Below are 12,623 nucleotides of genomic sequence, written 5' to 3' on the forward strand. Positions count from 1 at the left end.
CCCCTACATAACAAATTAACAGAATCGGTAAAATTACCGATTCAGAATTTTACCGAACAAATAATTTTTCCGATTCTGTAAATGTAGATTTACATACACGTGGCCTTGGATTTAAGCACCTACATACTGATTTGCCATTTAACGATCGGAAACGGCCGAAAACGGCCATAACCGGTCGGTAAATGGCCTGAAACGACCACCTACATCTGGCCCTAAGTGTGCATGCATTTGATTTCAAACAAAGTTTTAAAACATTTTATGTAAAACAATAATACACCTAGGGCCAGATGTAGGTAAATCACATTTACCGATTTTGAAATACCGAATATTACCGAATTTTACCAATTCGGTATTTCAAAATCGGTAAATGGGATGTAGGTACCAACATCTGATTTATTACCGATTCCTTAAAAAATCGGTATTTACCGATTCGGTAAATACCGAATCGGTATTTGCTATTGAATCCTATGGGCCTTGAAGCCCATAGGATTAAATTCAAATACCGATTCAGTATTTACCGAATCGGTAAATACCGAATTTGTCAAGGGTGCAGGGGGTATCACTTTGACACCCTCTAGCACCCCCAAAACAGGCATGTGTGCAATGTGGCACACAGTCATGCCCTAAGGACACGTCTGTCTGTCACATGGCATATGTGTACATGCACAGATGTGCATGTACACAGGAATCGGTATTTTACCTTGGATTTGTATTCCATGGTAAAATACCGATTCTGAAAGCCATGTGCCAATCGAAAATTGGCTACCCACATTTCAATCTTGCATTTTCGGTAAAATTACTGAATCGGTAAAATTACCGAAAACGTAACATTTAAGGGCAAATTAATTAATTTTACACATGGGGGCGTATTTACAAGGGCCTTACACTACAAGGAAAATGACTTCAAATGACCAGACACACATGGGGACGTATTTACAAGGCCCTTGAACCCGGGGGAAGTGACTTCAAATTGCTAAGCACATATAGGAGAGTATCTACAATGCCCGTGCAACACTTAGCATCATTTTTTACATGTATACCGTAACAATAACCACACAATTACATCATATATCTGTTTAGAAACATGGAAGTGGTGAAAAAAGCCAAGCTTGACGTTATGGCAGCCACGAGGTAGCTAGGCTCCGCCACCCCCCTACTGCTCCAAGCATGTCTGTCCCACCGCCCGCCACGCCCATTAACGGTAACATGAAATAGATACAAATCAGCAGATACCTACCCGCATTCCGTAAACTCCCGAAGTGCAACAGGACCACGGTTACACCCATCCGGAAGATGAGGCCTCGACACGTGCAGGGCGGGGCCCGGCTAACCGCCATCAGCCGTGTGGGAGGATGGCCCAAAATGTACTGGTCTCCCGATTCCCTTCTTCTGCCGCCTTGCAGGCCACGGAGGGGGGGGGGAGTCTTGCCTCTGCCTCCGACCCCCCCCCTCTTATCGCCTGGTCCGGACATCACGGATATCAATGCCAGGTGTCGGCGTGGGGTGCGCTGGGAGGGAGAGGCGGTGCAAACGAGCCTCTCCCACCCCCACAGGTGGGGGCCCCTCAGCTGCACCCCCAATGCTCCACTCACCCAACAAAAGGGTTCCTCCACTCTTGCGATGCAGCGGCGCTGCACTCACCCGACAAAAGGTCTCGTCCACTATTGCGAGGCAATGATGCTCCGCTCACCCAGCGGGGGTCTCGCCCACTGTTGCGGTGCAACAACGCTTCTAGTTTCCTGCGTCCAGAAACGTTCTCCTCAACATTCAAGATTCTATAAGAGCCACGGGGGCCCCCGACCCCCGATGAAGAATGACTGCCATGATCACCCACGAAACGACCACGACGTAGCCGCGGGACGTCGGCGCGCTCATGCCGGCGCCGGCCTCAGTCTTGAAATGATCAAAATCCTGCAAGACTACCAACTTGATCAGTTCCGGTGGGACACCAGTATGACCCGGTAGGAGAGATTGTTTGCTCCCACCCCACTTTGACTGATGGTTCATGTCGGCAGTCCCCTCTGCTACCCTTCAACGAAAACTTTTGGACTGCCGAAAGAGGTCCCGGTCCAACCACGAGTTGGTGGAGACATTTTGACTATACTTGGACCTTCCTGACCTCACCCAAAATGGCGCCGGTACAAATGAAACTCTCAACTCCTTGTTGTGCCCCGATTGCTCAGCCTAGATATCATGAGATATGTATGCAGTTTTTAGCACATGAATTGATATGGGATAAGACTGATTGTATGTTCGGACAATGAATTGATCCAGGATGGGTATTGATTATACGTTCGAACAATGAATTGACATGTGACGGGTACTGATTACACGTTCGAACAATGAATTGATATTAACTTCTAATGCATCATTGATTACTGTATTTATTATTGAAGGTTCGAATTGTCGACACTTTTGGTACTTGCTCACAATGAATTATCGATATGATTTTGTTGCACGTGTCGCACTTTTTACTATGAAATCAACTACCACTGACTCTCTGTTATGTGTTCCACAGATAAATACCCCCCCCCCCATTTTCAGTTCCAGCCTGCTCCGTGGCCGGCCCACGGGGTTGTAAGCCCGTATTTGGGCACCAACATTTTTATTAAAGGTTTTTGAAAAAGCAAACGTAGTTGTAACGCATAGATTGGTAAGTTTCGAAGAAATGGCTACTGTTTCCGATTTTTTTTTTTTAAAAAGCAGTTGAAATGAAGCAGCTCAATTAGTTAAGAGTTAAAAAGTATAGTACACAGAAACATTAAAAATATGAATGGTCCAGGTTTGTTGTGTGTTTTTTATTTTTCTACAGCATAAAGCAATCGATAAAGATCCTGGTATTTAGCCTCTACTTTATATGCTACCTGTATCAGGGAAGTTGTTTTAAATGCCCCTAAGCCACCCCGAACGAATGTCACCTGGCCCCCCTAGTACGAACGAAAACGACCCCGTACCACTGTAGGTTATCTCTCTTCCTCAAAAATGACAAAAAATACTTTCTAGGACGTTTTGGACATTGATGATTTTCATATGATCTATTTATTAAAGTAATACTCATCTCTCCGCATGAAATTAATTTTCCACATGCTACACAAGTCAATCTCATCTGCCTAAAGTTCTTTTACAGATTTGGGACCGTTTCCCTTGCCTCTGACTCACTTATTGCTAAGTCATTGGTGGATGTTTTTGCCGGTCGGGGATTATCCACCAAATCTCGAAGTTGTGCTTTAGAATAATTAAGAGGGTGCCACCTCTCCATGTGCCGATGCATGGTATGATTACCATAGCTATATTTTTTTTCGGTCCCTCTCGAGAGTTTTTTTTTTTTGCAGATGAGGCAGGTAACGAACCTGGCATTAACTTTCTTTTCATGAGAAGGAAAAGAAAAAAATTGCCAGATAAAATTCACTTTCACATGGGACGTTCTTGGCATTTCTTTCAGAAACTTTTACATCACTGTGTCATTTCTTTGTCTATCCTGGTTAAAGCAATGTCATGTAAATAGTTGTTTAAAAAGTTTTTTTTAACGTGTTTACTTTGTTGGAGCGTTGTATATATTTATAAGTTATTAAAGTGTTATAATCCTACAACTTTGTTGGAGTGCTACATATTTATAATGTGACACATAATTGTAAAAACTTTGATGTACAAAGAGGCATCCCTGGAATCTTCCGCTTCAGGCTCGGACCCACACACCCTCACAGTGAGAATCCCCTCCCCAAGCACAATACAGGATGGTTATCAGATAGTAGGAACGCGTGTGGTGTGACGGATCTCATCGGGTGGGGGCCTTGATCTACTATAACTCCTTTGAAGAGGGGTGATTCTCTACAGCTGGGGCCATAAACTACATCTGCAGGGCTAGGTGATAGCCTGGGACCGGCCTGGACAATCGGACACAGAGGAAGAGGAGTGTCAGAGGGTGCAGTAGTGAATAGGGTGAAAGGGAGGTGTCGGGCGGGCACAGGGTGTGATTCTCAGAGAAGAACAGCGCAGATGGGAGGAGGTTTCTGGCCCATGCATGAGAGAGAGCGCGGTGGTGACCAGTGCGTGGGGGAGATGCTTGCGAGGGTGGGGAGCCATACTGAGGATCGGCGGCGTGCAGAGAGTGGGTCTGGTCAAGGCATCTAAAATGGCTGCCGTGCTCGACAAAAGTGTGGCATTGCAAAAAATGCAAGATGGCGCAGACAATGTTTATCAATAAGGATTAATTTATAACAATTATTTTTAACAAAATATTTACTCGCAGTGACAAAATGGCGGTCAACAATTCCTGATTTCCATCGAATCGAACGTTAACAGACGTCACGCAGCAAAAAAAAAAACGCTCACGCACAGCCACTGGAAGACATGTATCAACATATATGAGCCTCCTCAGCCACCCTCAGAAAACATAAGGGGTCAGGATACGTCTCCCGTACCCCCTTATACCTATTAATTTAATTAAATCGAAACACAAAATGGCAAATTCACGTTTCGCCACCAGTTTGCGATCCGGTTCGCGAATCGAGAAGCGCTTCTACCGTGAAAAATCAAATTTTTATTATTTGCCCCACGGAACCCTTTAATAACATCATTCCTAGGGGGTGAAGAAGGATCTACCTTGCCCCCTTTCATTAAATTCCCCCTTCGTTATTCTCCTCCTCTTGTCTCTCGATCCAACCGAGAGACAAGATGGCGGCCGCACCGGACTGTTTAGAATGTTGACAGACACCGTAGAGCCAATCAGCTTCGCTTCGCAAAGCTCCGTTACGCGAAAAGTACGCGATCTGGTGCGCTATCCGGGACGCTGTCACAGATATATCTGTTTTTTTAAACGTTAATTCCTCAAAATCCACTGGAGCACATATATTGAGACCCAGCAAAGGCTTATCGGGCTAACAGTCCCTATAATTTTGCCAAGTTTCGTGTAAATCCATTCAGCCGTTCGAGCTAAAAGTGAGGCCAAAGGCCCTATGGAAAAATGAATGGGAAAAACGCGTTTTGTGACCCCCCTTTTTTCTCGGCCCCCCCCTTGACGGAACCCCCCCAAATTTTCAGGGGCTGCTCAGAAACAAAATGTGCCATTTTCCTGAAAATTTCAGCTGATTCCGTCCACAAACGGCAAAGTTATTAGACATAGAATTTTCAAAAGTTCCATAGAGAAAAAATCCTAACTATATATACCTACTGCCGGTCGCCAGTAGGTAGTTATAGTTAGGACCTATTTTCCATAGGAAATCCACAACATTCTATTGGGAATAACTTTGGTGCCGGTTGATGAATCTTTGTGAATTTCTCAAAGAAGATGACCCGTTACGCTCCCCTCCTTCCCTGAAAGTGTCGGGGGATTCGTGAAGCGGGCCGAGAAAAAAGGGGGGTCCCAAAACGTGTTTTCCCCATGTTAATTTCCATAGGACGATTAGACACTGCTACAGCCTGAACCGCTGAACCAAATTACAACAAACTTGGCAAAATGGTAGGGACTGGTACGCAGTAGGGCCTTTTCCATATTTGGTGAAAATCGCTCCAGTGGTTTTTATGAAAATTAGCTACAAAAAAATGTATATATCTATATGCGCGCTTCGAGCGCTATGGGTACGCGTACCGGTAAGCGCACCTGGCGCGCCAGGGAAGGGCGCGAGTGGAAAGCTGATTGGCTCTCGGGTGTCTGTGAACATTCCAAACAGTCCAGAGAGTCCGCCATCTTGTGTCTCCGTAGAACCAAGACACAAGAGGTGAAAAACAAAAGGGGAAAACATTAAAAGGGGGCAGGGTAGAGACCCCCTGACCTCCTAGGTTTTCTCAGGGGGGCCTAGAAGGAACCCGAGATGCAAAAAAGCAATAATTTTCTTTTTTTTAAATTTCACGGAGTACGCTCAGGGCGCGTGTATGGGTGCTTGTACGGGTGCGCACACCCTGAGCGCACCGAAGTTTAAATATAAAAAAAATATGCAGGAAAAAACATTAAATAAAAATATTACAAAAATATAGAATATTGGAATAATTAGAAAAAATAATAAAAATGAATAGCTATAAAAATTAGCTATTAATAAAACGTACTCACTCCTCTCACTCCCTCTGTCCTCTCAAATCCTCACTCCCCTTCCCTCACTCCCTCTCTCTTACCCTCACTCCCTCCATCCACTCACTTTGTCACTCCCCCTTCCCTCATGCTCACTCCCTTTAACTCACCAACACTCCCTTACTTACCTTTCTTTGCTCCCTCACTCAGTCCCCTTCTCTTACTCCTTCCTTCACTCCCTCTATCTTATCAGTCCCTCACTCCCCTTGTCTTACGCTCACTCACCTTTATCCACCCTCTATCACCCCTCTTTCCTCAACCTCACTGTCCTTCTCTCACCCTCCCTCACCCCCGTTCCCTTACTCCACTTCCCTCACTTATCCTCATTCCCCATCCTTAACTCCCCTTCCCCTCACTCTTCTCCCCCATTCACCTTTTCCCAGTCCCTGAGCTTCACTCCCCTTCCTCTTCTTTCCTTCCTTCACTCCCTCAGTAATTCTCCTTCCCTCACTCACCTTACTCCACTTCACTCACTCCTTCTCCCACTCCCTCTGTTCTCTCACTTTCTCACTCCTCTTCCCTAACTCCTTCTGTCTTACCCTCACTCCCTCCATCCCCTCACTCTCTCACTTCCCTTCACTCACCCTCACTCTTCTTCAATACCTCACTGTCATCAATTCACCCTTACTCACCCCCCTCCCTTCTCCCTCACTCCCCTTGCCTTACTCTCACCCCATTACTTTATCCTCCCTCACCCTCCTTCCCTCAATATCAATCCCCTTTTTTCACCTTTACTCATTCCCCTCCCTCACTCCTGTCACTCTCCTTCGTTCACTCCACTTCAACTCATTCCCGTTCACAACTCACCTTCCCTCACTCCCCTTCTGTCACTTGTTCCCTCAGTCAATTTCTCCCCTTCATTCAATCATTTTATCCATTCATTTATTCAGTACACATTCTTTGAAAAAAAGAATGACACAATATATAAGGAAGATAGCTCTTTTTGGAGAATTGGAGGTAGTTCTGAAAATAACATTTTTTTTCTTCTTTTTTTGTTTTTATATATTTTTTCTACTTTTTAAGAACAATTTTATATTTTTGGGGGATTTTTTTCAGGAGATAAACAAAACCAGGGAATCCAAAACTGCTCAACAGGAGCAAATAAAAGGTGAAAATTTAGGCCTGGGAAGAGCAGTGGTGGTCCTCCTTCTTACGGACAATTAGTTCAATGCTATGCTCCCCGTAGCAGAACAGTTGATCACACTGTTTGTAGTGGATTTTCAAATCTGCAAACACCGGCAGGATGTTGGGGATTAAAGTTGTTGTTCCTCTCCCAGATGAAGTAGATGCTCCAGTGGAGGTGATGGCGCCATCTCTAGGGGGATTGCATGCCAAGTCCCTGGTGCTCTCCTTGGCAAAGTTGTTAGGATGCCTCCTCTCCACATGCCAGATCAAGGTGGTATTCCCAAAGCTGTATTTTTGGGTGGGATCCCCACGTGACAGAGTTGTGTCGCATATCCGGCACGTTACTTTTGCAGCATTACATTTCTTTTCCCCCTCTGGGAAAGTAAAGAACTTCCACATAAAATGCTGTTTAATTTTTTTGGGGGGGGCTCCTCAGGCAGGAAGTCCACATCAGAATCTGTGGAGGGGTCCTGGGAAGCAGACATCCTTGAAAAATGAGTTTGAGAAACAGGCAAGAGGTGTTCTCTCAGCAATTGCAAAGAGGTAGTGAGGGAAATGGGTGGGGACTTTCCATAGTTGTGAAAAAAACTGTTATGAACCCATCAAAAGTGTTGTTATAAGGTCACATGGCTTGACGCGCGCTTACGCTGCACCCTCTGGGGTGCTTACGGGGGCACTTACGGAGCACGTACGTAGGCGCTGACGGAGGCGCATACGGGGGCGCTTACGCGGCGCATATGAATGACGTTTTGCTTGATTTTCGGAAATGCGTTTAAAGTTAAAATACGGTTCTTAAAAATAAAAAATACAACTTTTTTGAGTATGCCACTAAATGTCTTGCATTATTATTTACTTTAAATACAGAAATATTTTTTTTCGCACCCTGAGCGCAGCGGAGTTTAAATATAAAAAAATATACATACAATAAAAAACATTCAAAAATTAATATTTAAAAATATAGAATATTGGAATAATTAGAAACAATTATAAAAATTAATAGCTATAAAAATTAGCTATTAAAAAAACTAATAATTCAATTAAAAAAACGTAGGTTTCAAACTCGTTGTAGTTAAGGAATTAGCATTTAAAAAACTTACTGAAAAAACCATAGGTTTAACACTTGTTATAGTTAGGAATTAGGATTTAAAAAAACCTTAGAAATTCAATGAAAAAACCATAGGTTTTACACCAGTTATAGTTAGCTGGACATTTTACTCATACAAAACCATTGAAATTCCCACGTTATAGTTAGTTGGACTCACTATAACTCGCGCGCCCGCAATCCACTGCTGATGATGTCACATATTACATCATTCATGACATGGGCAGTGACATCACTGATGGAATCATTGATGACATCTCAAATGACATCACTGATGACATCACTGATGACATTATCCCTGTGACAATCAAATACACCTCATCACACACTAGTATAATCTTTCATCACTCACTGTAAAATAGAAAGTGCCATATTTGAAACCATTGACACACCAATAGAAATTACTAAACACCCACTCAGTAATTTATACAACTATGCACACATCTAATCACTTACCTATATATTCAGTGTTACATGCAGTGTATGTTCAAAAGAACACTATCAAATATAATTATACACCTTTTTCAACATTACACACCAGCACACATGGTAATCACTTATAAAGACATCCTTCTGACTTATGCAAACATTTGATTATACTAACATTTACTCACCTACACACTTATACAAACACCACTTCATCTATTTATATAGACAGTAACTCACACTTAAGGGCTCATTAGGATTGCGGTTAATCCGCATCCTCCGTGCCGGCGGAAGCCACCACCGGCATGGAGGATGCGGATTAACCATTGCGGACCGCCACATTAGGATGGCTTGGGGATCTTTTTTCCGTCTGCCGCTTTTCCGCCGCGATCGCCTTCCGACCGTGGCGGAAAAGCTCTAACATGGCTGGCGGTGTCTATCAGACACCGCCAGCCATATTAGGATGTTAGCGGTCCTATGCCTTTACACGGCAGCATTTCTGCTGTGGAAAGGCATAAAGACTTTTCTTTGGGGGCCCGTTGCTCAACCAAGGAAATCAAAGATTTGGAAAAGGGACCTCAGGGATATCAACACAGCTCGTCTTGCAAATCAATGTAAATCTGCCCTCTCTTCCCAGGTTGGCATGTCTGAGGCTTATGTACTTACTGATTTCTACAACACTACCTTCTCTAGCATCATGGATTCCATTGTTCCACTCCAACAAAAAAATGCCTCAACAAAAATATCCAAACCATGGTTCAATGGCAACCTAAACTCGTAACGTCGCAACCTTAGGGCATTTAATGATCCTGGAGATCCAATCCATCCTCGGACCAGCTAAAAATCCTTAGATCAGTAAGGAGCTCCTATAACAAACAAATAATGAGAGCTAAGGTGAGCTATTTCAGATCCCAACTCAATCAAGCCACAAAAGCCCCAAGAAACTTTTTGAACTGGTTAAACAACAATTAGTTGAAGCACCAAACCGCTCTGACTCTGATATCAGCCCTCCCTCATGTGATGATCTGGCTGCCTTCTTCACTGAGAAATCAAGGCTCATCAATATTGATTTGGAGACAAGGTGGGCTCTACTGCTATCCAATGGAACTGCCCTCCTCCAGTTCTATTAGACAAGATCGAATCGATGAGCATGGGAATCAAGAACAATGCCTTCTGGGACACCTTTACCCCCCTTAGCGAAAGAGACATTAAAAAGGTTCTTCAGAGTATTAACCCATTAAATCACTTCAGTGACTCTCTGCCACCTTTCATCTTCAAAGAAATCAAAGATGTCTTCTCTCCCATCTGGACAAAGATTGTCAATGCGTCTCTGTCACAATCAACGATCGGGGAGTGCCTAAAAGCAGCTCAGGTAACACCTATTTTAAAAAAGAACACCACAGACAGCGCTTACCTTAACAACTTCTGCTCTATCTCTACCATCCCCACACTAGCCAAACTCCTAGAAAAATGTGTCCAATCGCAACTCTGTGCTCACATTGAAAATGTCCATCTCCTCGACCAACATCAATCTGGCTTTAGCAGTGGGCACAGCACTGAATTGGCTCTCACTCACGTTATGGATGATATTTTAAAAATGCTTGAGCAAAATGAATTGTGCCTCCTTATCCTCCTGGACCTTTCGTCTGCGTTAGACACTGTTAATCACGACAAACTCTTATTCATTCTGGAGCACAGGAAGGGCTTATCTGGTCTGGTGTTGCAATGGTTCTCATCCTCCCTCCATCACAGATCCCAAAGAGTGAAGTTGAACCAATCTCTCTCCCCGTCATCACCAATATCCATGGTGGTCCCCCAAGGGTCCACACTGTCTCCCATACTCTTTAACCAGTTCTCAGACCCATTAGCTAATGCTCTAAATTCTATTAAATTGTTTTCCATTTGTATACAGACGGCACCCAACTTTATCTGAAAGTCTCCTTCCCAAAAACATCATTTTACTCAACCCTACCCTACTGGCTACTCAAAACTAGTTAACTGGGAACCACCTCCTGCTCAATACTTCCAAAACAGAATTCCTTCTCATTTCTCCTGCGAATCACACTCCTACGTTAGACCTCTGGATGACCCACCTCACTGCCTTTAACTGCTCCCCCCTCATTATTGACTCAGCAAAATCCCTCGGAATCACCCTGGACAAGCACTTGAATATTAAGACTCATATTAGCAATTTTTGCAAGGGGGATAACCACCTGATGAAGACACTCAGGAATCTCAAACCTTTCCTCCCACAAGCTGACTTCAAGCAAGCGGTTCAAGCTATGGTGTTGCTGAGGCTAGACTATGGCAGTGCTACGCTCTGTGGACTCCCCAAATATACCTTGGCCCCACTAAGGGCCTCATTGAATGCGGTGGCCAGATTAGTCACGAGTTCCAAAAGAAATGCACACATCTCCCCAGTCTTAAAATCACTAAACTGGCTACACTAAGAAGCAAGAATACAGCTAAATATTGCCTGCCTATCATACAAAGCCCTCCATTTGTAAAGCGCTATGATGCCCCTCATGATCAAGTTTGCGCTATATAAAACTTTATAAATAAATAAACAAATAAATACAAAATACATGCAAATACAAAAACAAACCTACAAAGAATAGTACTAATGACCAAGCAGCTCGATCAAAGGCACTCTGGCTGAACCTTGCAGTACACCACACATGATCACTTATTTATACTGCAACGGACTCACGTAGAATTCAATATGGGTTTGGCATAACCCTCATCACATGAAGAAAAGTAGAAAAAAGAGTGTTTTGCTTCAAGATTACGCAAGAAAATAACTAAATATAGAATCACATATGGCAACAAGACATCATTCACATTAAACAAAGATGCTAATGGAAGGGGGTGGGAGAGTTAACAGTCATGACACCAATTAATCATCATCTGGTTAAATCCACTGTACAAAAAATAAAGCACATAGTGCCCGGTCACTTAGAAAATCCAGCAACAAACCAAAACAAATCTTCACCCATGCAGTGAATGCCTTTATTGCCTTGCTACTCACTTTGAGGAGCAACTATGTGAAGAGACAATACACAGGCACACAATCAACATCATTAGTGTAACTATGGAAGCTGTAATTGCTAGATACCACTTTCCACCAGCAGACTGGGAGGAGGAGCTCCCTTCACACACAGACGACTATTAGACTCTCCTTGCACATGTCAGAATGCTGGCTTTACTCCATGGCCAGGCAACTTGATTTTCCCAGAGTACCACTGAGACCATGAATTAGATGCATTATATGCCAATTGCACCAGTTTATCTCTGCAGCACAGTCACTGCTGGAACGGCAATGGGTGACAAGGAAATTTGAATTCATAGTTGTCTTATTTCGGTAATTTACTCAGGTTTAGGTTACCACTGATCGCACACATGTGGCACTTCAGGAACTTTGCCATATGCACCTTTGGCATCCATAAGTAGCACTTCAGATACCTTGATTCCTGCATTCCCTGGAGGTAGTATGTTTGATCACTGCATCCTGTTGTATGTTTGCACATCACACTATGATGGGTTTACATGCAGACCTTACTCCTGAACTATGACCCATACAGGGTCCTACGGTGAGACTCAGACTAGAGGTCAGGATCTGCATGTGCACATTAATAGCTTCACATTTGACCTGAGCAGGTAATTTTGTTGTTGCACCATAGTGGTTTAACAGTTGTGAATCAATGATGAATGGTGGACTATGACACCACCCAGGTATCCTGAGAAAGCATTATAGCAGCACCATGATAATGATGTCAAAATCGGTCTTGCAATTAAAATGTAATATGTTTTTGTAAAAACATGACTCGCTTATCTATCAATATATTTCCTCTTACAGATACATATTTAATTCATTCACACTTTATAAATTTGTCTCTGATCACTACA

The 12,623-nt window shown here is 43.4% G+C and overlaps 1 protein-coding gene across 1 annotated transcript in view; it reads right to left on the reverse strand.

The window, feature by feature from the left end:
- Window positions 1-7,180: 7,180 nt before the first annotated feature.
- LOC147711145 (uncharacterized) overlaps window positions 7,181-12,623 on the reverse strand; it is a 53,539-nt gene continuing 48,096 nt past the window's right edge. Inside the window, exon 3 of the mRNA XM_086919424.1 lies at window positions 7,181-7,563. Within this exon, the coding sequence (XP_086775550.1) occupies window positions 7,181-7,563 (383 nt within the window). The remainder of the gene's footprint in view (window positions 7,564-12,623) is intronic.

Source organism: Lissotriton vulgaris, chromosome 5 (genome assembly GCF_964263255.1).
Source record: "Lissotriton vulgaris chromosome 5, aLisVul1.2, whole genome shotgun sequence".
In the NCBI taxonomy this organism is placed as follows: Eukaryota; Metazoa; Chordata; class Amphibia; order Caudata; family Salamandridae; genus Lissotriton; species Lissotriton vulgaris.